Raw genomic sequence first — 27,954 nt, 5'->3', positions numbered from 1 at the left:
GCCAGCTCCGGGCGGCGCCGACCGGCAGTCCGCGCGACGCCCGTTTCTGCCAGCGTCCACCGCCCCGCAGCGCGCCGCACCCGCGCACAGGCCCCACCCCTGTGCGCGCCGCTCAGTTCATTGGTCCGCCACGCCCCCTTCCAAAAGCCAAGCCTCATCCCTTAAGCCCCGCCCCCTGCCTGCCAAGTCCGCCCCGGGACACGCCCCAGCCGCGTGGGGGAGGGGAGGGGCACCCTGCCTGACTCCAGGCTTTGGGGCCTCTGAGACGTATCCAACCAACCCTGGGGTGGTTAGGCTCAAGAATTGGCTCGGCCACAACTAGCCACTCATCGTGTGAGTACGGCCCTTCTGATTTCCGCCGAACGCAAATCGAGATATTTCTAAGCCATGAAAAGAATCAGGAAGCATCCGCCAAACTGCCAAGGATGATGGGCCTGTTGCCCAGCACCTAAATGGATGGAGAAAACTGAGGCGAGGGCAGGAAGGGCGGGAAACCGGCCCTTCTCCGAAGGCCTGACCCCCAGCAGGCTTGGAGATCCGGGAGGCGCCTCAGGCTTGACCCTCATTCCCTCCCCAGTCTTTGAACGCCGGAATCTGATGCCTCCTTGGGTGCCAGAAATAGCTCTGACCCTCTGGTGTGCTGGTCACTCCTTGTGGCCTGCATTCTTTCAGGGGGTGGGGACTTAAGGCTCAGGGGTACTGCTAAGGTCTGTGTCCTTTCAAGGAGTAGGTCCTAAAAGTGCTCTCGCTCTCCCCAGGGCTTACCTACAACCCCCTACCCCAAAGGCCCTGGACCTGACAGTAATTGGACCTGAACTGTCCCTGGATGGTTCTAGGGATGGGACCTGTGGTATGCTCTGCTCTCTCCTCCCCCAAACCCTGCGCAGGATGTATTCATTCCTTTCCAGGCCCACACTTGTCAGCAAACATTCTGAACGCAGAACTGGCTATTGCAGGAGAGGGCTTTCTCCCTGAATCCGGATAGCTTTGGGTCTGCCCTGCTTTCTCCCTCACCCTCAGAGCATCTGGGAGAAGCAAATTTCAACAAGAGCAGAGAGGGGTGTCCTATCTCCCAATCCCTTTGTGATTTTTCTATACTCAACTGCATAGTAGTGCTTGCTTTGGCAGCACATACACTTCACTGCCTAGGCTCCAAATCCCATTCACACAGACTAGAAAAGGAACTAAAAACCAGGAAAAAGACCCCAAATCATTTCTTAGATGTTAAAACTAAAAAAAAAAAAATTAATAGTCTCTCAGATCCAGCTTTAAAATTCTCCTGCTTTGAAAAAGCTAACAGCTCTGGTTGGTATGGGTCAGTGAGTTGGAGCATTGTCCCATAGACCAAAAGATGGCAGGTTTGAATCCCAATCTGGGCCCATGAGAAGGAAACCAGTTGATGTTTCTCTCACATCAATGTCTGTCTCTGTCTGTCTGTCTCTCTCTCTCTCTTCCGACCTCTCTAAAACAATGAAAAAATGTCCTTGGATGAGGATACAAACAAACAAAGGCTAAGACTGCAAAAGGTTATTTGGGTTTCTAAACAAAATATATTCTCTCATTCACTCCTTCAGCTTATGGAGTCTCCCCCCACACCCTTGCCCCCCAAAACACAGCAGGCCCAGTTTGGCAACCCTGGGCTCTGCTGGGGATTTTAGTGTCTGAATAGGTATACATATGTTTTCCCCAAACAAAAGACAGCATGGGGTAGAGGCCTCATGAGTTGTTTCCCTTCTAACATCTGCACAGAAGCTGACCGTCCATGGATGCCAGAATCACCCCTTCTTCCTTTTTGGCACTGGTCTTGCTAGATGAGTCACCAGGCCACATTCTGGCATACAGGGTCCCTGTGCCTCATGCCCAAGCAACCCCAGAGCTCTGGCCAAAGGAGTCTCTACCTCAACTAGCTGGCACCAAAAGGCGAGGTAGGCCTTTCCTCATCCTGAAAGGAGGGAGAAACAACCAGAGTTTGCCTGATGCCCTTACAGCTGAATCTTATCTAGTCCCTGCCTCTCCAGGTTTGGGGGTCAGTTGGAGGTGCTGTGGCCCCAGGCTGGCCCTGAAGCCCTCCCCCTCCCTTAGCCCTCCACCCTTGGCAGAAGAGCTCTGAGCCCTGGGCCTCATTGCTGGCTTGCTTTACTTTTTGGTCTAAAGTTGAGATTCACCCAACCTCCTGTTCCTTCAAGCCTCAGAAGTCAGCAGACTGGCTGGCCAGAGTTGGAACAACCTCTTGGGGCCTAACCAGCCCTCACAGAGCCCATAGCAAAGTAAAGAGGGAGGTGGATATTTGTCTTCATGGGCTCCTAGGTTGGATGCGGGCTGTAAAGTCAAGGCCTTGGTATTCTCTGTAGCCACAAAAACCAAAGCCTTTTCCCTCCCGGAGAACTGCACATCCCTCCCTAGGGCTCAGCGCAACATTTCCAGTGACCCTTGGGAGCTACTCTGGAACCCCAGCAGGGCCTAAGCCTCCTTAAGTCAGGCCACAGCCAGTTGGAGAGAAAAACCAAGAGTGGAGCCCAGAGAATGCCCAAGAGCAGCTGCTAAATGGTATGGACTTGAAGAAGACTGAGCAAGAGGCTGGGAGTAGGGCTCCTCAGGACTGATAGTCTCCCCTCTACTCTCCTCACCCTTTAGGCCTCCAGCACGTCCTCCACCTAGACCTTCAAACAGAGGCTCCAAGGAGATTATCAGCTCAAGGTCTGCCCCCGCACTGGATGAAGTATGAGCCCTTGAGGCCACAGGCCAATTTGCTTGGTCCCACATTACAATCATCACCTTAGAGCCTGCCTGAAGGAAGGAATGGGGGGCGGGGGGGTGCTGCCAGCCTCACTTCCTGGTAGGCAGTCATGCCCAAGGGTCCAAGTCCTGTGTAAGGCCCACCAAGGCACACGTTCCAGTGTTACTTGGGGCTGATAGTGTTTAAGCCAAGGCCTTGGTTCTAGCTCAGATAAAATCTAGCAGACACGTACAGAGACCAAACTTTTCTATGGTCTTAGGATCCTAGGTCCTTAGGGGATTTTTGTCTGGCATGTTTCCAAGGCACCAAGGGCCAGTATCCAGCCTCAGATTCTTCCAGAGGGAAGAAGGCTCCTGCTGCTGATCCTCCCCTGGGCCCAGTGCAGAGGAACAAGGGCAGTACTGGCTGAGGGTGGAGGCTCCTGACCCAAATGTCAGGCCTGCAGGTCTGCCTACAGCAGTGGGCTGGCAAGCAGGGCCAGCCAAGTCAGGGCAAGGGAGGGGTCTCTTTTGTCTGAATTTAACAGAAGGCAGATTGTCTGGCTGCTCTGGCAGAATGAAAGGGCTGATAAGTTCATCCGGGAGAAACTGCCAGTAGGCGTGTTTGCAGGTCACCACCAGCCTCCCCAGAAAGCCAGCTCCTTCCCTTGCAGGGGGCCCTCCACTCCGGCACTTCCCCCAGACCCCTTCACGCTTATCTGGCACAGGGCCTTCCTCCTGTCAGCCAGGGAGCAGCTTGCACAGCTGGCCCTCCAGGACAGTACAGTCCTGTGGGGACAGGAACCCCACAGCAAGGGTGACTATAGGTTAAATGAAAAAAGTCCCTTCTCCCCCTGGGTGGACGTATGTCCACTGCCCCCTCCCACAGCCACATGCCACTCCCTGGGATGAGACAGTCCCCCGAGGCCGACTTTGGGCAACTGTTCTCAAAACACTGGGCTTATTGGCCTTGAGCACTGCTCTAAACACCAGATTAGGTCTGATCTGACTGGGCAGCCAGTGAAAATGAGCAAAGCTGAGTGGCCTGTCTGTTGATTCTCTTCAGTCACTGACCAGGGAGCCCCTAAACTTAGAGGAAGCCACCCACCCTTACCCAGGTGAGCCGGACTGAGAGTCCTTTCTCTACTCTGTCTTTTGTCCATGTCTGGCTCAGGGCCCGGCCACAGGTTCCTGCAGGGCAGAAACGCCTCTTCCTCTCAGAGCTGGCCTGACATCTGGCAGGTCCCTCTCATCAACCTGGGCTACCCTCAGGGGCCCCTTAGTCAAGAGACATTGATCAGTGACACAACAGCCACCGATTCTGTTATCATGGCCGACGGGCACACCCTTGGAGCAAGGGAAAGGGTTGCACCAAGTGACACAGAGCCTTAGCTCCAGGCTGAGTGCAGACAGACACCGACAGGGCCTCTGGGCGCCTCTCCTGTGGTCTGGGAAGTTCCCCGCATTTCTGGAGGGAATGACAGTGATCCCTGGGGTCATCCTGAGGGGAGCTAATTAAGGCATAAGGAGCTGGCTCATCAGCCAAGCCTCTCATTGTGTCTATAGGAGAAATAAACCCCTGCTGGGACCCAGGGCTAAGGTCACTGTGTGACCTTGTCGTATAAGCTGCTTGCCTTCTCTGAGCCCCTTGGTCACCCGCATCATCAAGTGACCTCATATGTGGGCTTCAGAACTGCCTGCCCACTGAGAGTGACAGATGATCACTTCCTGTGACTGAATCAGGGCTGGGGTGAACGTCCATCATGTGTTTCGATCCACAGATATTTACTGAGTGTTGTATACTGGGACTGTGCAAGGGATAAAAGGAACCAGCCCTGCTCTTGTGGAGCCCAAATTCTAGTGTGACAAGATAGATATCAAATAAGTAAATAAACATGGTAATAAATAAGTAAATAAAAAAGGGAATAATCAGGGGCTGGGAGGGCTGGGAGGGGCCCGAACCTGCTGTGTGTTCCTCAGGGAAGGCCTGCCAGAAGTGAAGGAGGAGGCCGAGGCTTTCTAGGGAAGGACTGGAACAAGTCCAGGGAATGGAGGAGGAGCTGGGCAGGCAGGTCTGAGGAACCCTGGGGGTCGCCATGGCCCAGGCAGTGAATGGAACATTGAACAGGGGAGGAAGAGCAGATGATGGGAGAGTCGTGCTGGAGCTGGACTGGACCACACTGGGGTTTGCCAGAGTAGATCCCAGGGGCAGGTTAGCTGGAGGGTGGAGGCAAGGAGGCGGGGCAGAAACCAGCCCCAGGCCATCAGGAAGGAATGTGGTAGGGTGAGGAAGGGGGTACCGCAGTTTAGCCCCGGAGCCCCTCCTCCCCCTGGTAGGTGGGGAAGAAGAGGCTGAGAGCAGGGCAGCGACTGGGGGGGTCTTCGGGAAGGAGCACCAGTCACCAAGGAAGTCAAGTCAGAACAAGCATTTAGAGAGAAATTTCTCACTTTCTCTGCCTTCACCTCCCCCTGGAATGCAGAGAGAGATGGCGCCCCTCCTTCCAGCCCCAGAGGAGGAAGGACGAGGGGGAGGAGACGCCTCTGAGGGAAGAGGAATGGTTCCTCAGGTGTGGGCAGCTCCTGGTACACCGGGTAGAGGAGTGGAAGAGTGGAGAGTAGGGGGTGAGGATTAGGGGGCAAGGCCCTGCCCCAAGACAGGTTCCAGGGAAATTATCCACCCAGCTCCCCTGGGGCTGCTGCCAGACTGGAGATTGCAGGAGGTCCTGGGGACAGGTGTCCCCTGGAAGGCACTTGAGGCCTCAGCCAGCTGTCCCATCCATTTCCCTCCTGCTCACTGCTCAAGGCCAGTGACCTTCAAAGGTCTGTCCCTGCACTTACCAAAGTGGACTGAGCTTCTGGTTGGGGTCATGCGTGTGAGTGATCGGGAGAGGGTCTGTGTCCATCGGATGGGCTCAGTAGGCTGAACCTGACGAGAGACCTCGGATCGGGAGGGGCCTGGAGGGGAAGGACTGGGGGCTGGGCTCAGGAAGGGTCCTCTGGTAAGTAAGACCCCAGCTTGGAACCAGGGCTCTCTGGGCCTCTGGGTGTGGGCGAGACTGGCTGCAAGCCTGGTGGAGGCTCTCTGCAGAGGCACTGACTGTCCCAGGGGCCATGCGAAAAGCCACTCACGATGCCTGCAGAGTGTTCTCAGAAAAGGTAAAAAGAAGCATTTCACATCTGCCCCTCTGATCCCATCTCTTGTGCCCATGAGGGAATGTGGCAGTGGGTACAATACCAAGGTGGGGACATGGGGGTGGAAGGAAGGCTGCTTCTAGAGGCGATGTCGCGGGTCTCAGAGCCAGGGCCAGCAGCTGCTCATCCCATTGGGGGTGGTGGGTGGGGCAGGAAGGAAGCCTGGCCTCAGCTGACCCTTTACCCTCCCTCTGCCTGAAACTTCCTTGTACTTACCCGGCTGCCTGGGTCCCTCAGCCACTGACTCAGGGTCAGTAGTGGCTCTGAGGCCCTGCTGCCGAGGCGGACGGAGAAGTGGGAGCTCCCTGGCCTCCTTGCTGCTCCTACACTGGGACCAGTCTTGTTCTCGGTAAGGCCCCTCTGCTGGCAGGAGGCAGGGCCTGCCGGTGCCACAGGCCTACTTGCTCTTTCAGGTGAATACTAAGCATGAACACTAATGGGCCACCCAGAGTTGAAGTCCCAGAAGCTGGGGCCCAAGTGCCTGCCTCTGACTGACTGGGACCTTGGGTGAACCTCTTTCCCCCTCTGAACATTGTGGGCAAGGTTTTCCAAAAGGCTGTTTACTTTCCTTCCCCGGAGAAGGGCCAGAGCACTGGTGCAGATAAGGAGCTGAAGAGGTGGGAAGGGAAAGTAGCCAACCCCCGGGGGCCCCAGGGGAGGCTGTGTAGCCCAGAAGAATGGTCTTTGAGGGGAACCACGGGAAGGGGAAGGGCGAGGAGGGCACTGGCCTCCCAGCCCCAGCCCCAACCTCCCCTTCCCTGAGGAATCTCGGTTGCATCTGAAAGCCAGGCTGACCCGTTGGCCCACAGACGCTTCCCCTCCCCCAATGCCCTCCACCCCCACTGGCTTGTGACCTCCATTCCCACGGCCAGCAGCCAGGGAGCTTCCTCACCTGCTGCTGCCCTGCTCCCTCCCTCTGGGCCTGCAGCTGTTCTCAGACAGCTGGATCAGTGTGGGATACTGCCCTGGCTGAACTGCCACGACCTCCTCTGCCTTGATGGCCCTGCTGGCCCACCCACAGCCCTGCCTTTCAGGGCTCCCTGTCCTCAAATCCTGGGGACCCACCACAGCTGTGGGCGCCCTGTTCCCCTGGTGAGGAGCAACAGCTGGCACTGCTCCCAGGCTCCTCAAGGGCCAAGGTGCCCTCGGCTCCTGTCAGCCCTCAGGGTGAGGTGCCAGCCCCCACCCTACACTTTCCCCTTGTCTTCTTGGGCCGTGGTCTTGTGAGCACCCTCAGGTGTGGCGTTTGGGGAGGAGGAGGCTATGGGACCCTGTCCTCTGCTGACTCAGGCCTCTGGGGACAGCAACCAGAGCTAATGTCTAGACCCAAATCTGCCTGTGATCCTGCCCTGCTCAGCACTCTGCCTGACTTCTGGCTGCCGGAGAACCAGAATGCCTCCCTTCCTCCTCACCTGCGGACTTGACCCCCTCCCTCCACTGCACCCCACCCAACTTCTCTGCCCCCCACTTCTACCCAAATGATCTCCACTTCTACCTCTCTTAGTACCTCCCCTCCCCTCTTTTTTAAAAGTATTCTCTCATCATCTTTTATTTTTATTTTCTTTGCAATTTTTTAAAGATTTTATTTATTTATCTTTAGAGGGTAAGGGAAGGAGAGAGGGAGAGAAATATCAATGTATGGTTGCCCCTCATGCATCCCCTGCTGGGAACTGGCCTGAAACCCAGGCATGTACCCTGACTGGGAATCGAACAGCGACCCTTTTGTTCCCAGGTCCACGCTTCCTCTCCCCTCTTTACCCCAGTCTCTCACGCCCCCGCCACGTGGAGACTCGAAGTTCCTGCAAATATGCCAGGCATCTGCCAGCTCCCCTCCAGTCTTCCCACCTGCGACACGTCTACCCAGAGCATTCTTCTTCCACTTGGCCAACCTCATTCCTGTCTCAGTTTCCAGCCTGGGCATGTGTCCCTGCTCTGGATCCCTGCTCAGCCCATCATATTATTATAGTAGATTTAAAGTTGATCCCTAGGACAGACGGAAAGATCTGTGCCTGTCTATTCCCTCCCTCCATCCTGGGAACCTCTAGTACCTGAGATGGGGCCTCCTGGAGAGACCTCCCAGAGAGTCCAATTGGCATTTGGAGGCCTAAACCCCATAAGCCAACATACTTTCAGGGACTTGCAGTCACCTGCAGAATAAATTTAAGCCCCATCCTGGGCAATAGGGACCTGCCCAAAACAGGTCAAGACCCACCAGTCACGTCACCTCTCCTCAACTTTCTGCAGAGTACCACCTGTGTGGTCCCCCTTTCGTCTGCCTACCCAAGTCCTGCCTTTCCTACTTAGGAAGAACACCCACGCGCCTTCCAAGCATCTTACTCTCCTTGTTGTGTCTAGGAGACCTCAAGCTCCTGGATAGTGGAAATTGCCCTTGATAGCATCCTTGAGCTTTGTCCGACACCCTGGACACACAAAATTTCAGTATGCCTCCCGACAACGCCCTGTGGCGGTTACTATTATTGGCTCATGTTACAGGTGAGGAAACTGAGGCCCAAAGATTAAGTCACTTGCCTGGGTTCATCTTCATAGACTTCACTGTCCCTGGCTCAGAGCAAGGCACTCCACTGATGCTTGCTGAGTGGGTGAAAGAACAGATAAGTTACATTAAAATTTCAACTACTAGGACCCATCCACCCCTGGAGCCTGGGACACAGAGACTTTGGACCCATGAGAGGGGCTCCCAGACTTGGGAGAATCAGGGCAAGGTCTGTCTCCCTCTCCCCTTGTGCATATGGCCAATGACCACCCTGGCTTCACCTTGCTGGGGTCTTGACATTGTTGAGTTGTGGAAATAGTCGGGGACAAGTTAGGGAAGAGGCTACAAGCCAAACTCAGTGAGGAAGAGGAAGCAGAAGCCTCCTAGCCCCTCTCAAAGAACAGCAAAGACCTGGGACCAGGGCTTGGACAGAGGTATTCTCAGGGGGCCTGACTGTAAGGTCGCCCTGAGAATTCTGGCGTTTAATCTAAGCCCACATTGGCCCTCAAATGTTAAAGGGTAAGGAACTGGGTGGAGGGCGGGAAGTGGCCAGATCAAACCACAAAGCCCTTTACTGAGGATCTACTCTGTTCCCAGACATGCAGGAAGTCCAAAAGCAGAGAAATAGAAGACAGCCGGGACAACCAAGAAGCACGTGTTCCTGCTCTTCAGTGGGGAAGGCCGCACTCAGGAAGCAAGGAGGTGTGTGGGAGTCAGGCAGCCTGGCCTGGCCCCAGGTCATGTGGAGGAGGGGTCACTGCAGCTAGGTCTTTGGGGAGGGGAGCAGCTGAGTTTCCTGCTGCCTTGGTGAATTCCCAGGAGAGGTTCAGCAGTAGCAGCAGAGCCTGTCCCGGCCTGGCCAGATGGGAAATAAGGGGGGCAAAGGTGACTGCCTGAGCAGGCCCAGATCCTAGACTTTGCTGGAACTTGCCTGACTCTGAGCAGAATGATCTGAAATGGGGGCCAAGCAAGGGGAACTCAAAAAACTAGGTATGCCCTGGCTGGCGTGGCTCAGTGCATTGAGTGCTGGCCTGCAAATCAAAGGGTTGCTGGTTCAATTCCCAGTCAGGGCATATGCCTGAGTTGCGGGCTGGGTCTCTGGTTGGGGTCTCTCCCTTTCTCTCTCTCTCCCTTCCCATCTCTCTAAAAATAAATAAATAAAATTATTTAAAAAATAGGTAGGGGAACTTTAGAGAGAGCCAGCTGCTGGTCCTGCATTGCCCAATGCTAGAGTCATCTCGTTCCAGATTCCTTTCATAATAGGATAAAATGTACCAACAGCGAGGCCCAGAGTGGGGCCTGGTGGAGTCCAGTGACTTCGGCGGCAGGACAGTGGCTCCCAGGAAAGCCAGGGAAGATCAGGCATTCCTTGGCTGCCTGTCCCCAGCAGCTGCAGGAAGCTGCTCCAAGCTCCCAGCTATGCCCAGCAGCCCCCAAAGAGAAAGTCTTGTTTCCCACCAACCCCCCTGATTAGACACACAGCGTCCCGCATGGGGCAGCTGAGTATTCCATGGCAGGCGCCCAGGGAGGTGGTAGGTGGGGCTGTCAGCCCACATTTAGGAAGGTAGCTTAGAGCCTGTCTGGATTTCACTGCCTGTGGCAGGTTCCCCAGCTTTCCTACCTCCATAATCCAAAAAAGTGATTGATACTTTCCCGGACCAACTCCCCCCACACACAGAACCTTGCCTATATAGTCTACAAAGATTACTGAACAGGATTCTGCAGTGCTTCAGAGACTCCAGACTAGAAGTCTCTGCAGTGTGGTTAACATAGGAGAAACTCCAGTCTGGGTCTGGCCCGGCTGGCTTGGGCCTGCTCCTGGCCATCTTGACTTGCACTGCCCTCTAGACCCTGAGAAGCTGGACTAGGGGAGACTTGTGGGGCCCACCTGCTCTGACGCCTCCTTGGAATTACTTCAACTCATCCTGTTGGGGACAGTATGAAAGACGGGCAGCTTCATACTCCACTGGGAATCTAGATCTGCACTCACCACGGCTGGGTGCCCCACTCTCATTAGGCCTCCCTTCCCAGATTCCCAACAGTATCTGCTGCCCCCTAGCTTCTGCCCATTTGGATGAGTCTGGCCGACAACTGGAGGCCTCCAGGAGCTTAGGAAGCTCTGGGCTAGATTCACATACACATGCAACAACATACCTTCTGTTTGTTTTGTTTTTCAATCAGCTATAGCAGTCATTCACCACATTTATTGAGCACCTGCTATGTACCCTGGGCTAAGCATAGCACAAGGTGAAATCATGCCTATTCTTCTGGTTCCTGCTGGAATCTCACATTTTCCCCACCTTTGACGGCCCACCCAGATAGCCCTCCCAACTGGTTCATCTTGAAACTGAATTCTTCTTTTACGCAGTTAGTAAGCTGCCCAGTGTGGCCACTCTAGGCAGAGCCTGGCCTTGTTAGTCACTTCCTGCTACCTGCCGCTGCCAACCAGCAACTTTCAGCCCACAAAAGGAGATGAGGAAAGGACTTCTGTCCACCCTAGGACCCAGAAAGCCTTTAACAAAAAGAACTAGCCGAACCCTCGCAGGGGTATGCTGGATGCGTCTCTTGTTCTGCTCTGGTGTTTGTCACTACTAGCTGTCACATGTAAACTGCTTTACCTTGCCTCCTCCACGAGAATAAAAACTCTATGAGCACAGAGGCTTTGGTTCACTGCTGTATGCCTATGTGACAAAAAAGTTCAGTAAATATCTGTTAATTATAAAATTTATAAAGTTGGGACCAGATTCTATATACAACGTGGTATCCTTCTGCCAGAGTTGAACCCCATCAGGGCGACTCATCAGCTGGATGGCCTTGGGCAAGTTATGGAAACTTGCCACTCAGTTTTTCTTACCTGTGACACGAGAATGATTGCAATTTGTCCCTTGAAGGGGAACGAGCTGAGTGGAGAACACAAATAAAGAGGACAGCGAGTGCTTAGCACATAGAAAATGCTAAGTAAATATTAATGATTGTTATTATTATTTTACTATTATTATCCTGCTTCGTTCATTCAACATTGCTAGGACTTTTCCCTACCTGGATCAGATACGTGATTGCTTTTGGAGATCCATTATACCATTGGGCCAAGGTAGAGGTTTACGTATGTAAACAAAAGCAACTTGTGTGAGTGTGTGTGAGAGAGAGAGAGAGTGTGTGTGTGTATGTGTTGAAGGAGGTTGGCTTTCATTAGGTTCTCCAAAGGCCTAGACACAACATAATTTATCATTTTTTTAAAAGAATATATGTATTGCCCTGTTTGGTGTGGCTCAGTGGATTGAGCGCCGGCCTGCGAACCAAAGGGTGGCCAGTTCAATTCCCAGCCAGGACACCCAATAGAATTTAAGAAGAACTGGGCAGAAGGCTGGCTTGAAGGAGGCTCTTTCAAGCAGCCACTTTCAGAATCTAGGTGTGAACCATGCAAAGTGGAGCCCCGCATGGTTTCCTTGTTTTGATTATTGATGGGATTCTTTTTTAAACAGATTTTGTTTATTTATTTTAGAAAGAGGGGGGAGGAGAAAGAGAGGGAAATAAACATAGATCAGTTGTTTCTCGCACACCCTAACCTGGTCAACAATCCAGGCACACACCCTAACTGGGAATCGAATGGGCTACCTTTCAGTCTGCAGGCCTCTGCTCAATCCACTGAGCCACACCAGCCATGGCTTGATGGGATTCTTGATACAATAGTTACCTTGGTAATACTAAGAGATAAGGTCTGGGAAAGACCTTTGGAAAATTGAGGGTGGAAGGCTCAGTTAAAGAATGTCATTCCACACACCCAGAGCCTATCTCCCTTCTATGCCAGCCCCACTAGCCTTGCGAGCCTATTCTTACCGGTGGGTGATTCCCTACTTCCCAGAAGGTGGCGCTATTGTCCTATGCTGAAAGTTGCCAGCTAGGATACCTCCTCCAAGGCGTCCAGGGCATGGTCCCTTCCGTGGACCAGTGCAATGAGTGCAAAGCTATTCCATTAATTCAGGAATTCCACAAACACTAACTGAACACCAACTATATGCCAGGCACTGGGAATTTAGCCAGGAACAAGACAGACCAAATCCTGCTTTTCCAGGATTTATATGTTAGAGTCATGCAGTTAAATATGGTAGCTACTAGGCACACGTGACTATTGAGCACTTACAAAGTGGCTAATTTAAATTAAGAATTGCTGTTAAGAGTAAAATACACACCTGATATCAAAGATTTGGCTAAAATAATGTAAACTAGTTAACATTTTTAATCAGTTTTATGTTGAAATGATCATATTTTGGGTTAAGAAAAATATCGTATTAAAAAGAATTTAATCCCTGGCTGTTGTGGCTCAGTGGATTGAGTGCCAGCCTGCAAACTTAAAGGTCGCTGGTTCAATTCAGTCAGGACACATGCCTGGGTTGCAGGTCCCCAGTTGGGGGGCGCACAGGAGGCAACTGATGGATGTTTCCCTCCTTCCCTCTCTCTCTCCCTCCCCCTTTCTCTGAAAAAAAAAATTAATAAAATCTTTCTAAAAATCTAAAATTAAAAAGAGATTGGATTAAAAAAACACAAGGACTATCTTTATACTATTTTCAAGAGACTCATCTTAAATAGAAGGACCCGAAAAGACCGAAAGTAGAAGCTTGGAAAAATATATTCCATGCAAATAGTAACTAAAGGAGGTCTGTTTGGCTATATTATTGTAAGACAAATAAGGCCTGAATCAAAACAGGTTACAAGAGACAAAGAAGGAAATATATTGATAAAAGATACAATATATCAAGAAGATATGAAAATTAGAAACATATACACATCTAACAATAGAGCCCAAAAATATATGAAGCGAACCCGACAGAACTGAGAGGAGAAGTAGTTCTACAGTAATAGTGGCAGACTTCAGTGTTCCACTTTCTCTAATGGATAGAACCACCAAACAGAAGACCAGTAAGGAAGAGGAGGGGGTGAACAGCTGGACCTAATGGACACTCCACCAATCACAACAGGATACACGCTCTTCTCAGGTCCACATGGAACGTTCTCCAAGACAGCCTATATGTTGTGTCACAAAACAAGTCTTAAGAAATTTTAAAAGATTGAAATTATACAAAGTACCTTTACTGATCACAATAGAATAAAACTAGAAATGAGTAAGTGAAGGAAAACAAAAAAATCACAAACATGTGGACATTTAAAAACATATCCTATGATGGTTTATTTTACGTGTCAGCTTGACTGGATCACAGGTTACCTACATAATTAGCCAAACATTACTCTGGGTGTGTGTCTGTGAGGGTGTTTTGCGGTGAAATGTACATTTGAATAGTCTGTGTGAAGCACATTGCCCTCCCTAGTATGGTGGGCCTCATCCAATCAATTGAAGATCCGAATACAACAACAAAAAAAGCTGAGTAAAAGCAACCTCCTCCTGCCTGAGTGCTTGAGTTGGAACTCTGGCCTTTTCCAGTTTTTGGACTTGGACTGAAATATCAGCTCTTCTTGGGTCAAATTTCTGATCCAGGGGAGGAAAGCTCCTAGCAATATTGAGTGAACAAGGCAGGATAATAATGGTAACAACAATAGCCACTAACACTCATCCGTTGGTAGACACTTGGATTTGCTCATTTCTTATTATTAAGTAGTATTACATTGTAGGACTATAGCACAGTTAGTTTTTCTGTTCATCTGTTGGGCATTTGGATCATTTCCACTTTTTGGCTATTATGAATAAAGCTCTTGGGTGCTTCCATTTGGGGGGCACAAATACTTAGGAGTGTATAATCACTTGACCATGTTGTAGATATAAATTCAGTTTTTAAAGAGATGCCAAACTGTTTTTCAGAATGCCCAAAAATAATCAGGAGATGAGAGTTCTGGGCAGTCCACATCCTTGGCAGTCTTTAATTTTAGCCTGTTTTTAGTGACTGTGTGGAGACGCTAATTTGTCTTTCCTTGATGAATAATCACGTTAAGCTATTTATTAGCTATTAATAAATAGCTTAACACATTAGCTATTTATCTTTTATGAATTATCCGATCAAATCCTTTGCAGGCTTTAACTGATGCCCCTTCGGTACAGAAGCAGTAACGAAGAGACTTGAAGCGATAAAAGGGCTCGGGATGGCTTAGTTACAGAAGAGATGGGCCGTTTGGTAGGGAGGGTACCCGACGACTGCGAGGCTGTCACAGTGCTAGAGTGAAGCACTTCCTCAGGCACTTCCGACTCGAGGCTGGCCCTGTGCATTGGTGATTGGCTGGGCTAGCCAAGCGCGAGTCCTCCCGGGAGTTGTAGTTCTTGGGGGCTGTGTTGGGGACTCTGGGAAGGACCAGCACTCCGAGGCTGGAATCGGCGGTTGTGCTTGCTCCCCGCCGCTGGCACAATGTCCCGCGTGCTGGTGCCCTGCCATGTGAAAGGCACCGTGGCGCTGCAAGTGGGCGATGTGCGAACCTCCCAAGGCCGGCCTGGTGTGCTGGTCATCGATGTCTCCTTCCCCAGCGTCGCGCCCTTCGAGGTGAGCAAGCTCCGTGGGCGGGGCTGACCTGGGAACTTGGGTGTATCCTAGGCGTTGAATCTTTTACCTAAAGCCTTGGCACTGGCCTCGCCCTTGAAAATCAGTTAACCATTTATTTATTCCTTCAGTTAATACATATTATCATACTAGAAGGCAGCTTACTTCTGTTTCGTTTTGTGCACCGTCTTGCCCCCATACCCAGAACTGCATCGACAGGGAAGTGCCAAGATAGCCGGTTAGGTGTTGGAAATACAGTTGGGAGCCACATATAGATGAGGCGATTTTGTCGCTGGGGATCATTAGACAATGAGTTACCCCCAAACCTGCCTCCCATCCATCCCTACAGTCTCTGCTGGAGGTCAAGTTCAATGCATCCCTCATCAGGTGCCTCTCAATGGCTCCAGGTTGTTGGGGTTTTTAAATTTGATAACTTACGGGTTTTTTACAAAAATTATTGATTTCAGAGGAGTGGGGGAGAGGAGAGAAATGTCAATTTGTTGTTCCACTTATCTATGCATTCATTGGTTGATTCTTGTGTGTGCCCTGATGGGGGATCAGACACGCAACCACAATCTTGGTGTGTCGGGGTGATGCTGTAACTAACTTAGCTACTCAGCCAGGGCTGGCTCCAGATTTCAGTCTCCAGTTGCACTTCCACATCCAGTTGGCCAAGTGATGGGACACTGCAGGACTTTAACACAAAGGATAAAGTTTGTTTTCTGATGGCCTGGCATTCGGGGCCACCTTGTGTCTATGCCCTGCCTACCTCTTGGCCCCAAGCACTTTGTCTAATAGTGTGGTTCTCACCCAAGCTGTTCCTTAAGTATAAGCTTGGAAATCCTGATCCAGTACAGTGGAGCCTGTGTGTGTGTATTTAAACTTTCTTGGGTTATTCTGATCGGTGTCCAGTGATGAGAGTTGCTGTAGTCAGGCTAAATCACCCGTGATGTGCTACTTTTACATTCTCTACCTCTCTTGGCCCCTTTAGTGACCTATTCTGCCTTTAGGCCTCCTCTGTACATTTTCTGCCTCCTCCAGGATAAGGGCTCCAATGTCTGGCCATATCTTGGGCATGTGGCAAAATCTGCAATTGTTTATATGACTTGCTCATTTAGACTATGAGCTCCTTTAAGAAAGTGAAATTGTTTTTGAGTCCTAAAAGGATGCTTGTTAGGTTGATAGAAGAGGGCTAAGGGGAGGAGGAGGTGGTGCCTTCGAGCCTCGCACGCCCTGGCCTTGGCTCTGATTTGTCGTGGTGGGTTGTATGTGGTCTAGTTGCAGGAGATTACATTTAAGAATTACTACACAGCCTTTCTGAGCATCCGTGTTCGCCAGTACACCTCGATGCACACACCAGCCAAGTGGGTGACCTGCCTGCGGGACTACTGCCTGATGCCTGACCCACACAGTGAGGAGGGAGCTCAGGAGTATGTATCGCTGTTCAAGCACCAGGTCAGCTGGGACTCAGCATGGCCAGGGCAGCCCAGATGAGGGCTCACCAGGTGCCTGAGAATTGGGCCAGGCTACCAGGAGGGATGAGCAGGGCAAGGGTTTCCTGGGCTGTGGCTCTTTGGGAAGGGCCTTGTAGAGACTACCGTTCTTTCCCTCCCAAAGGCCTGGGGAGCTGGCAGTTTGGCTCATTGCTCATTGGGAAGCTTTCTGGTCAGTGACCTGTGGCCTCGCTGAGTCCCTGTATGTGTATGTATCAGATGCTGTGTGACATGACTAGAATACTGGAGCTGCGCCTGATTCTGCGACAGCCATCGCCACTGTGGCTGTCTTTCACAGTGGAGGAGCTGCAGATCTACCAGCAGGGACCAAAGGTAAGTGATGAGCTCAGAAATGTTGGTTGTCCCTTTCCCCTGGATGCTTCGAGCAATGGCTGGCAGAGCTGGGGGTAAGGGTGGGAGCTGGGAGTGGGGCAGAGCTGGGAGTGGGCAGGTAAAGATAATGGAAGTCAATCAGGTGGGAGCGTTAAAAGCTAGTGATGAGAGGTAAGGCTGTGTCCCATGTCTCCTGACCTTTGGAGCCACCTATATCTTTCAGAGCTGGAGCCTTCAGGTGCCGAGAGATACTTCTGTGCCTTGTGTTCCTAGGGTGTCCTTCTGCATAGCAGAAGACTGCCTTCAGGGCCTTTATGGACCCCTGAACAGGGTTTTTCCAGTGTTCAAGGTTCGGGAACCCTTATCTCTGCTCCCAGCACCTTGGAAACTGGTTCCGGGAGTCCCCCCATCTCCGTCCCTCAGGGAAGGATGTCTGTCTTTGCTTTGTAGAGCTCCTCCTCCATGACCTTCCCTACGTGGCTCTCCAACCCAATGCCTTGTGAGCAGCCCGGGCCCCTCCTTGCGGTAAGCCCTCACCCTGGGTAAGAACCACATGTTAATAGCGCTCCTGTCCCGGTGGGGTACCAGACCTGGTGCCCTTGGTTCCCTCTGTGCCACTTTCCTCATGGGTGTTCCATGGCATTTGAGGTATCTCTGGGTGGGGCTGGCTCGCCTGCTGCCTGTCAGGCCCCAACCTCATGTGTCACGAGTCATCTGAAAATGTCACTGATCTCAGCTGGAGGGCCCCGTAGCCCAACTTGGCCTTTCTGGAGCTCTAAGGGCACTGCTGGGGAGAGACCCCTGGCCACTGACCCCTCCTTCTGGAGCAGGGTCTCCCAGACCCCAGCAGGGTATCCTCCGAGGTGCAGCAGATGTGGGCGCTGACAGAGATGATCCGGGCCAGTCACACCTCCACGAAGATCGGCCGCTTCGATGTGAGTGATCGCTTCCATCTGCGTGGCCCCCATCGCCCTGAGCGGGTCAGATCTGACAGTCTTTTGTGTTGCAGGTGGATGGCTGCTACGACCTGAACTTGCTCTCCTACACTTGAATTGTGGCTCTCAAGCAAGGCGTTGACCTTCCTTGCCCACTGAAGACTGGTCTGGGCCATCAGAGGCTGAAGTGCTTTCCCTGTGCATTCTGAGTGTTGGCCTGCATGCCCATTCTGTCTGGGCCACATTCCCAGAGTCAAGATTCTAGAGGGCTCACTGTGCTGCTTCTGCATGAGCTCCTGGTGGGGGGTTGCACGCTGTCCTCACCTGACTGCAACCCGAATTCCTTTTCCTGCCCTAAAAACACTCTGGTTCTACTCACTAAGAATCTCTGTGTGCCCTGTGCTCCTCCTGCTAACATGCACACTTCTGTCTCTGCCTGCTCCCTCACGTGAGTGCCGCGGGCTGGGTGACCTACTAGAACCTGTTCTGTCTAGCATTATAGGTTGTTGTAGCCATGGCACTCACTTAGTTTGGAAGCTTGAGTGAGAAACAGGAGCCCCGCGTCTTCCTTCTGCGCCCCCTAGTGGTCTTCTTTCCCTTTGTGTCATGCCCACAAAAAGAAATTTCCTGTCTAAACTCCCGCTGCCTGCTTCGCCCTTATCCAAGCAGCAGCTGCTTCCACATAGCTGTTGTGGTCAAAAAGGAGCCCAGGGTGACAGTTTTCCTTGAGGGTCGCCATTCTGTTTGTTGTAACTGATGTGCAACATTTTGGGAAAAGACAGAAAGAAAAAAGAAATTCCTCCCACTCACCTAGGGAACAAAGCTGGCAATTTGAGCCGCCCGTCCCTGGGTCTCTGAGTTGTCTTCTGGATGTGTGTTCAAGAGGGTCTGCTCACCTGGCCTGGGCAGGAGCCCCTGGCAAGGCCAAGGTCTCATGAGTCCTACGACCTATTTGCTATTGGACACGGCCTGAAGTACATCCTTGTCCCTTCTCCCAGCTGCCCACTTCCAAAAGTCATGCTCAGGGTGATGAGGGATCATGGTGGGGAGTGGGTCCAGGTGAGGCTTCTCATTGGTGTCTAGAGGCTAAGGTCTACAGCCCCATACCAGCCACTGAATAAGGCAGGCTCTCGTCCTAATGAGAAAATCCTGCTTCTCTCTTTTTTTTTCTCTGTCTTTGTCCCTGATGACTACAGGAGGCAGCACTGCAGCGTGCTGGACCTGGGAAATTAGATACTTATATGGCTCAACAGCTTTCTGGGGGAAAGTCAGCTTTCTGGTGGCCTTTTCGTGGCCACCCTCTTCTCTCACCCATCAGGGTTGTTGCAGGTAGTACCTTTCCCTGCAGGGTCATTTACTTAGCTCCATTCAGCTTTTGCTAAGAGGGTAAGGACCACAGTTCTTTGCTCAGGGAGTATCACGTGTGTGTGTGTGTGTGTGTGTGTGTGTGTGTGTGTGTGTTGAGGTGGTCTCTGGGGTGGCAGGAATAGTACTTCATTCACAGCTGTGTCCCCAGCACCGGGCCTAGCGTGCACCAACGTCAATAAACACTTGTGGAATGCATGACTGCTGGCTGCCTGTGTCCACCCAGGGAGAGCTGGAGACCCTCACATGTAAACAGGTTCCCGCGGTGCGCCTGCCGGGCTGGCTCCCCTTGGATCTCCCTCCAGTGTCTTCTCCATTTTTCCCCTTCCTCCTGTTTGACCTCACTCTCCTGAATGTGCGATTCAAGCCTTTCAACCCTCCGCCTGAACTTTGGCGCCTGGAGGCAGGGCAGTCAGCAGGGGGAGGTCTAGCCCCGGCTCAGATTCCGAACCGCTTCGACTGGGCCGGGAACTTCCAACCTGAGTACATCAACTGAAAGCGCCTGGGCCTGTTTCCCTGCTGCTGGTAGGCACGTAAGGTCCGAGCTAAAGCCCCGCCCGCTCTGCCCTCGGGGCTGCCCGCCCCTCTTCTGATCCCCAGTGTGGGAGAGACTTGGCTGACCAGAAGGCAGACTACATCTCCCAGCGTGCCTGAGAGAGTGGTAGCCCCTGTGCGTCGGCTGCACGGGCTGCACCGGCCGCAGGCCACAATGCAGCGGGCAGTGAGCTTGGTGGCCCTCCTGGGCTTGCGTGGGCAGGCGCTTCCCTTGGTCCTGGGCCGTCCGCTCAGTGGCGCACAGGTGGGACAGAGGGTGCTGGGGTATGGCGTAAGTCCTGGATGGTGGGGGAAGGTTGGGGCTGGGGTCCCGGTGGCGCTGAGCCCGGCCGCCCGCAGGACGCGCTCCGTAGGACACCGCTCTATGACTTCCACCTGGCCCATGGTGGGAAGATGGTAGCGTTCTCGGGCTGGAGCCTGCCCGTGCAGTACCGGGACAGCCACGTTGACTCACACCTACACACGCGCCGGCACTGCTCGCTCTTCGACGTGTCCCACATGCTGCAGGTGAGCCGGGGGAGCGCTGCGGGCTCCAGGGCTTCCTCCCTGTCCGCAGTGGTGCCGCCTTCGGCTTGGTTCCCTGGGAGCTGGATGCCAAGGGCCGCTGTCTCAGAAGAGCGGGAGGTCTCAGGAGTGTCACAGACTGTGGCCTGCAGGCAATGAATTCTGAGGCTCTGCCAGCGGCTCCTCCCCAACCTCTCCAGCCTGCTCCTCCAACTCAGTGGTCTACCTCAACGCGCTGCGTTTTCCAGGGCTGGCACCCATTTCCACCCACCGTCCTGGGCACCGGTTGGGAAAAGGGGTTATTTCAGGAAGGTGATGGGCCCTTCCAAATTCCCTACCTTCCCTCATGACACCCCCCTCCTGTATTGGCAGATGTGGGGGAACCAGAAGGTGGAGTCTTTGCCCCCTGCAGAGCCGCAAACCTGTCACTTTGGCTGGGTTGGACTGTGCCATGCGTGTCAGGAAGGATGCCTCCTTGACCAGTTGGCTTCCAGATCAGAACTGTCGCAGTGTCCTTAGGCTTTTGATCTTTTTCTCAGACCAAGATATATGGCTGTGACCGGGTGAAGCTGATGGAGAGTCTAGTGGTTGGAGACATTGCAGAGCTAAGGCCAAACCAGGTGGGCCCTTCTTCTTTTCCCTCGATCGAGTGTTCTTAGTCGTGAGCCAGCCAATGGGCTCAGCCCCGACTTGGGAGCAAGCACAGTGATGGATCAGACGCAACTTTGCAGTCTTGGGGCTTGAGATCCTAAGTCGTGTCCAGAAACCCCCGTCCATGTCCTTTTCTGCGATCTTCCCCTTGCAATTCAAAGTGTAGTCCCTAACCCAGGAGACTCATCATGACCTAGGAGCTTGTTAGGAATACACTCTGGGGCTCTGCTCCAGGCCTGTTGAATCAGAAGCTATATTTTAAAAAGATCCCCAGGTGACTCACATGACCTCAACCTCAGGCTCTTTGTTCATCAGAGAGGCTAGCCTCACAGTGTTTTGAGGCATGGCTGCTGCGGAGCACTTGAAGTCATCAAGGTGGACTTTGAAGCTCTCTGTCCTGGGCTTAGAGCATGGCCTGAGTTGTCCTGGGTTTGGGTGCAATAAAGCAGTCAGTCCCAGGTATCTTGGATACACGTGTGAGATGGGGCTCTCAGTGCTCAGTGGAGAGGGGTGCTGGCACCCTACACGTTCAGGGAGGTCCCCCAAGGTGGGGGAGGGTTGAAAACATTCTCACTACATGAAGGTCAAACACCATGGGCTTGGGCAGGCACCTGGGGTGACCCAGCCTTGTTCCTTGCACTGCCCGCCCCCCCAGCCCTGTGCATAAGAGTTCATGACCTTGTGGAGGCCAAGTGGGCTCAAGGGTGTTTCTGACTCACACTTGGTGTTGGCCTTCTGGACATGGATGCAAAATTGCCCCACTTTGTTGCTAGGGGACACTGTCGCTGTTTACCAACGAAGCTGGGGGCATCTTAGATGACTTGATTGTGACCAACACTTCTGAGGGGCACCTGTATGTGGTGTCCAATGCTGGCTGCTGGGACAAGGACTTGGCCCTCATGCAGGTACAGCCCCTCTGTGTTCTAGGTACCCTGTCTTCCGTATTCACAGAGCAATGTCCTTGCTGTCCAGGACAGACCTGGGGAAGGGGCTCAGACAATAGCTCTTTTGGGTAAGTGAACAACAGGCCAGAGTGACCCTCCCTGGAGCATGCCAGGCTTCACTGGGAGAGGGGTGAGGGAGGTGGGGAGGTGAAGCTGACCTCGGGCCCTGGGTGAGCATCCTCTGGTGAGGGTGGAGGGCTAGAGCCTGGTATTAGAACTGGCTGACATGGGTTTGGGTCATCCCCACCACTTAGTCACAGGGCCTTGTAAGATGAGAGCCAGCCTGCTCTACCCAGCTCTGCAGCACCTGGGAATGGTCCCAGAAGCCAATGTGTTTCTGTCTTTGCATTTAGGACAAGGCCAGGGAGCTTCAAAACATGGGCAGTGATGTGGGCCTGGAGGTGGTGGATAATGCCCTGCTAGCCCTGCAAGGTGAGCAGCCAGGCTGGGGTTGGAGCTGACCTTGGCCTTCTTGGCTTCTTCGACGGCCTAGCAGAGGCTGTACCAGGAGGAAGGTGTGAATGGTGTGACTTGTATGCCATATCGTAAGCCGGGTGTCATGCCTTTCCCCGACTGGTCCCAAAACTCCATGGGCTGAGCAAGAGCATCCACTCCCACCTGCAGTGGAGGACTTGCTCAGGACTTGTTCTGGTCCCTGAGTAAGGGCTACAGTCCAGCTTTGAGGGGCTCTGGGACCTGGACACTTGGTCACTGGCTCCCTGGGCCCAGGTCCCACTGCAGCCCAGGTGCTCCAGGCCGGCGTGGCAGACGACCTAAGGAAACTGCCCTTCATGACCAGTGCTGTGATGGAGGTGTTTGGCGTGTCCAGATGCCGCGTGACCCGCTGTGGCTACACCGGAGAGGATGGTGTGGAGGTATGTCAACAAGTGGGGGCAGGGTGGTCGTGCAGGGCGCAGGACTCGGGCCAGCATCCCACCCAGTCCCGGCTGTCCCACGCAGATCTCTGTGCCAGCAGCAGGGGCAGTCCGCCTGGCAACAGCTCTGCTAGAAAACCCAGAGGTGAAGCTGGCAGGGCTCGCGGCCCGGGATAGCCTGCGCCTAGAGGCTGGCCTCTGTCTGTACGGGAGTGACATTGATGAGCACACCACACCTGTGGAAGGCAGCCTCAGCTGGACACTGGGTGAGTTGGATTGCCACTCAGGGATGGCATCTGGAAGGCTGGGGTGGCCCTTCATGAGACCTGCCGGCCTGTGACTGCCCCCAAGGTTGTATAGCCTGGAGCCAGCGACTCAGCCATCCCAAGCCTCCATTCCCTGAAGGTGCCACGGTGGCTTTGCCCATCAGATGCTGAGGACCCTCAGCAGGCTGAGATGGGCAGCATGGCCTCCAAGACCAGGGGGCAGGAGGTGGGTGGCCAACTGGCCACATGGCAAGGGAGGAACAGGGCCTATGGGAGTTTGAGTGAAGGGGCCTCGATGTGGATGGATGTCACTTGGGGCCCTTGTAGATTAGGATCTCCTGTGGCCAGGGGTCCATGGCCTGTGGCTTAAGTTGGGTGTGTCACGCTCCAGGGAAGCGCCGCCGAGCTGCCATGGACTTCCCTGGAGCTGCGGTCATCACTTCCCAGCTGAAGGGCAAGGTGCAGCGGAGGCGTGTGGGGCTAACGTGTGAGGGGGCTCCCATGCGGGCACAAAGCCCCATCCTGAGTATGGAGGGCACCGTGATTGGTAGGTAGGACAGAGAGGTTGGAGAGCTCTTGCCCCTTCCCCAGGGGGTGGGGCACTGGCCTGTCAGGGCGGTGCCGACACGTGGCCTCTGCCTGGACAGGTACTGTGACCAGTGGCTCTCCCTCACCCTGCCTGAAGAAGAATGTGGCCATGGGTTACGTGCCGCTGGAGTACAGTCGGCCAGGTACCCCGCTACTGGTGGAGGTGCGGCGGAAGCAGCAGAAGGCTGTGGTCAGCAAGATGCCCTTTGTGCCCACAAACTATTATACCCTCAAGTGAGGATGGCTTGGGGCCAGGCCTTCTGCTGGAGGGCATTCTACAAGGGGTTAGTCAGGAAGCTGAGGCAGAACACACTGGAGGGTGGGGGGCTAGGATGCAGGGGGCTAGTTGAGGGGAGCCCCACCACTTCATCCTGTGCCACTTCAATTTCAAGACCAGTTTCTCTGTGATGGACCAGCTCACCCAATGCCTGTTTGAGCCCATGGCCTCTCGGACTCCACTCTTGCCTGCCGGAGGGCTGAGAAGCATCAGTCCTGGCACTTCCGTTCTGCCAGGTGCTGGCTGGGCCACAAAGGCTCACCTTTGGGAGGCTAAAGCCTGTCCAACCTACCTCACGACAGCTTCTCACGCTGCAAAGGGTCATTACCTGGGGCAGCACCAGCCACCTCCTCCAGTTGACTTTCCATGGATGCAAACTGCTGCCTCTCCCTGGGCAGGAATGAGTCACAGAGGGTTGGCCCAGGAGGGCTGCCCTGCCTGTATGTGAACTCGGGAGTGGCTGAGGGCGCATGGACTCACTCTTCCACATTCTCAAGTTGGCCCCATGCCAGTAGCACACCATCCCAGGCTCACCACCTGTTCTGAGCCTCAGGGCTGTTGTAGGGCAGGCTAGGCTTCCTCCTGGACTTGCCTTACCCTGGGCTGACCTTCGCCCCTGTGGCCCATTACTGGACTCCACTGACTCCTAAAAGATATTAAACAAGCTTTCTTCCTTCTTGCTTGCCCGAGTTTAGCTTCATTACCCTTTGCCCACAGGGTTTTTGGGGTGCCAGCCCAATGCTTGCCTTTCTGGCCTCTGAGGCAGGCTTTCAGTGGCTCTCTGCGAGCGGGGCAGGTCTGTAAGAGCTAATGGCGCAGTGCCTGTGACAGGCACCTAGCGCTGCTCCTTGGCAAAGATGGCATCAACTCCCCAACATTGCAATCATTAAATTCTGGGTGCCGAGGGGAAACAGCCCCTGGGGCCTTCTCTCTACAGTTTCCCCTCTGCATGCACACCCTTGTCCTGTCTGAATAACCACACAACTGATGTACTTCCATCTTTAATAAGCCACATCCTCAGTTGAGCCTGGGGAGGAACAGGAGACCCTGACTCTGTGTGGTGGTGATGTCAGTGGGTGGACCTGGGCAGTAAAACTGTCATCCTGCCAGCCAGACGGTATCTCTGCAGTAAGTGCCTGTGCAAGGGTTCAGTGCAGTCCTACTTCCAGCGCGCCTCTGCTGCAGACAATCTAGGCAAAGGCTGCCAGATAGAAATGTGACATCGAACAGAGAAGCAGGCGGAAGTACAAGGAGGGAGACAGATCTAGGGCCGCACTGCCTTCAGGAACCGGCATTTGCCATCCATCCTTTGGGAAGTGGCACACCTGCCTAGCCTGCGGCTCTCCACTCAAGGGTGCAGATGGTGCTGGTGGGGAGGAGCTGAGTCCCTGGGCTGTTGGGGTGAAGCTCCTGGGGTTCCAGGTCAAGATGGGAAGTGATGAGGCTGCAGGGCAGGGTGGGGCTGCCCTGCACGGAACTGCCTAGAATCTCTGAGGGGGCAGGGTACAGACCCACAACCCCATGGGCACTTAAGTGGTGGGGGTGGAGGTGGGAAGTCACCCCTGGGCTCAGCCTCTCAGGTATCCAGTTTCCCTCCAAGAAGAACTGAGAGGAATATGAGTATGATGCTCAGGATAAGGTAAGTTCTATAATCTGGCTCACACCTGGAGAGCTCTGGATGGGCCAGGAAGGTGGGTGTTTGGTGCCTCCGTGTCTGGATGGTGCCAGCTGCCCACTGTCTTATACCTGACTGGCCAAGTAAGTAACCACAGAGTATAAGGCTATGTCCAGGCCAAGATTCCTGGCTCCCTGCCAACAACAGCAAAACCAAACTCAGAAAACCTAGGGCTTATAGGGAAATGGACTTCCCTTACAAATCCCAGAGCCAGTCAACCTCAGGCTTCCTCCCAGAGGGGTAAATCTCTATCAGGTCACATCCCAGGGGGATGAGAAGAGGGACAGGAAAAAGCCAAGACAGAAAATGGACTGCTGGCCTTCCCAGAGGCTTCTCCTAAACTGACCCCTGAGAGAGGAGGAGCAGCATTCTCTCCTTAAGGCACCCAGATCAGGGTAGAGGCAAACACTTTACTGGCCCAATGCCTGGAGCTGCTGGAGGAAAGGGCAAGGGCAGAGGAGGCCCAACCACACAAGTACTGGGGTACTCCCTGCCTCCCAACCCTGACCCAGTCATCCCTGGGGTCTGGGCAGCAGCAGAACCCAGTGTGGGAGCCAGCAGACCCGATGATCTCCATGGAGACCCCTCTGCTGCCTTCCCTTATTCTCTGTGGGTTTTGAGAGGTTCATTTGCAGCTGTTTCCCTAAAAGTGATGGAGAGAAGAGAGGGGTTATTCCACAGGCAGCACAACAGTCCCTGAGACTGGCTCTCTCTAGCTTTGTCAGAGGGGCTGAATGGAGTTTACTATAACCTAAACCTCCACTGGGCTCCCACAGCCCACAGTGGTGGGCCCACCGCCTTTCCCCTGCAGACTCGTTTTTCCTCCTGATGGTACTCCCATCATCCCCCATTTGCCAAACAAAACAAAACAAAACAAAACAAAACACACGGGCAGTGGCAGGTCGCCTAACTAGCCTCTTGCCCTCTGTATTGGACCCCTTTATGTACTTGTCACAAGGAAGGCAGGTAAAGAGGCCAATTAGATTAGGCCATGGTCTAATCACGGTTGAGTCTTTCTATAGCTCCTAAAAGTCTAGGGCTTTGCAGGTCCCTCACGCACGTTCATGTTTGAGCTCCAGCATTACAGCCTTGTCTGTTCTCCAATATGTCATCCTTCGTCTTGTCTCTGGGCCTGTTCTACTCATTCTCTTTGCCTGGCACATTTTAACACCCCCTGGTCTGCCTTCAGCTTAAGTGCCCCTCTTGAGAGAAACCTCTGACCACCCTCATCCCTGCACTGCTGCCCTGTCCTTTCAAATGTCTGGCTCCCCCTGTAAGCAGGGTCTTGTTCTCTGGCCCCTGCCATGTGCTAGGAGCTCAGAAATTAGCTGAAAGAATGCCCTGATTAATGAGTTCATGTTTGACAGATGAGAAGGTTGACCCTGCTGAGGCCAGGTAGTGCACAAAAGACAGGGACTCCTGCCTTTCCAATCGAGGGGCTTGCCATTTCATCTCTGAAACTGAATAACACCGTCCGCTCCTACAGGCTGCTGAACAGCAAACTGATAAACTGTTCAGGCATCCTTGTCACTTGAAATATGAGCTCTACTTGTAGATCTTGGAGCTTGCTGCAAAGACCACTAAGCTGGAGGACGCCCACCCTGAGTTTTCCCTTCCCCCATCCCCAGCATAGGAGTGTCTCCCTGCCTGCCTAGCACAGGGCTGAGATGGGAACAGATTTACTCACCACGAAGGGAAATGCGTGGAGCCATCAGGTGTAGATCCGTTCTGGCCGCCCAGACCTGGGGGCAGGAACACATCCAGAGCTGCAGCAGGCTGGGTTGGGGATCTGAGCAGGCAGCAGCCCAGATCAGGTTAGAGGCTAGTGGCATTTGGTAGAGAGTCTGACGGGGGACCTAAGGAACTAGTGGTTTTGTCTGATGAGGGTTCGAAAGGAGAGTTATAATGTTATGGGTGGACTGGTGAAGTTTGAGTGAAATGGTATGTTGGCATGGGTCACAGTACAGCTTTAAGTTGCGATACGGTTCTTAGGAGACCAGTGGTGGTCTAAGGGGGTCCTGGGGAGCCCAATGATATAGTCCAGTGGGCCTGGAGGCAGCCAGTCCACGGAGGTTGGTGGGGAGCCTCACCTGGGCGGTGATACAGCCCGGTCACCGTGCTCCCGTAGAACCCCCAAGCCAGCTGGATGCCCAGGAGACTTAACACCAACCACAGCAACAGCAGCTTGAAGAGGGTCACACGCATGTCCTGCGCCTCCCACTCCCGCAGGAACTCGCTACCCAGGGCGCCCAGAGCCCCCAGCACCGTGGCCGGCAGAGTCTGCAAGGACTGCCCAGTCCAAGACTCCGCCATGACTGGCCCGCGCCCTACCCGGAGGACTGTCACCACAGTCCCCGCCGCGAAGGCGTCTGGTCTTCCGGGGCAAGCCCGTTACGGCGCACGCGTAAACACAGGGAAAACGAGCCTAACTCGCCTGCGCGAAGAGTTGGCAGTTTGGGAGGAGTATGAAAACTGCGCACGCGCAGCTGGCCCCACCCTACCTACTTAAAGGCTGAGTGACTCGTGGAGTACAAAATAGCAACCAGGTCTTTTATAGCCCCTGAGTTCCCGTGATGCCTCACGAGGCTGCAACTATTGGTTAAGCGTCCTGCT

At 53.6% G+C, this 27,954-nt stretch overlaps 3 protein-coding genes and 1 non-coding gene across 5 annotated transcripts; 3 read left to right on the top strand and 1 right to left on the bottom strand.

The window, feature by feature from the left end:
• Nucleotides 1-14,681: 14,681 nt before the first annotated feature.
• Nucleotides 14,682-19,333, top strand: NICN1 (nicolin 1, tubulin polyglutamylase complex subunit). The gene is made up of 6 exons (XM_037128659.2): nt 14,682-14,883; nt 16,159-16,335; nt 16,593-16,706; nt 17,157-17,231; nt 17,537-17,641; nt 17,716-19,333. Exons 1-6 carry the CDS (start codon nt 14,752-14,754, stop codon nt 17,755-17,757), a joined length of 645 nt encoding a protein of 214 aa, XP_036984554.2. The 5' UTR covers nt 14,682-14,751; the 3' UTR covers nt 17,758-19,333.
• On the top strand, nt 18,291-18,425 carry LOC119036754 (small nucleolar RNA SNORA16B/SNORA16A family). The gene has a single exon (XR_005080051.2). It is a non-coding gene; the product is annotated as a small nucleolar RNA SNORA16B/SNORA16A family (small nucleolar RNA).
• Nucleotides 19,334-19,536: 203 nt separating the features above from the next.
• Nucleotides 19,537-24,342, top strand: AMT (aminomethyltransferase). Of its 2 annotated transcripts, XM_037128594.2 has the most exons (9): nt 19,537-19,805; nt 19,901-20,068; nt 20,605-20,685; nt 21,490-21,621; nt 22,014-22,092; nt 22,390-22,535; nt 22,621-22,801; nt 23,193-23,348; nt 23,449-24,342. In XM_037128594.2, the coding sequence occupies exons 1-9, from the start codon at nt 19,716-19,718 to the stop codon at nt 23,625-23,627; spliced, it is 1,212 nt and encodes a 403-aa protein (XP_036984489.2). In that variant the 5' UTR covers nt 19,537-19,715; the 3' UTR covers nt 23,628-24,342. The 2 variants fall into 2 exon arrangements, with proteins under 2 accessions (XP_036984489.2, XP_053525476.1); XM_053669501.1 differs by lacking the exon at nt 23,193-23,348 and having other exon boundaries at nt 19,630-19,805.
• A 312-nt stretch (nt 24,343-24,654) lies between these two features.
• TCTA (T cell leukemia translocation altered) lies at nt 24,655-27,874 on the bottom strand. The gene is made up of 3 exons (XM_037128598.2): nt 27,432-27,874; nt 27,029-27,083; nt 24,655-25,984 (listed from the first exon to the last, which is right to left on the bottom strand). The coding sequence occupies exons 1-3, from the start codon at nt 27,652-27,654 to the stop codon at nt 25,942-25,944; spliced, it is 321 nt and encodes a 106-aa protein (XP_036984493.1). The 5' UTR covers nt 27,655-27,874; the 3' UTR covers nt 24,655-25,941.
• Between the last annotated feature and the right edge of the window lie 80 nt (nt 27,875-27,954).

The sequence above is a fragment of the Artibeus jamaicensis genome, unplaced genomic scaffold (assembly GCF_021234435.1).
Source record: "Artibeus jamaicensis isolate MK-2021 breed Jamaican fruit bat unplaced genomic scaffold, CSHL_Jam_final contig_519, whole genome shotgun sequence".
Taxonomy (NCBI): Eukaryota; Metazoa; Chordata; class Mammalia; order Chiroptera; family Phyllostomidae; genus Artibeus; species Artibeus jamaicensis.
Note: the sequence above shows the minus strand (reverse complement) of the source record. Positions and strands in the feature narration are given on the sequence as shown.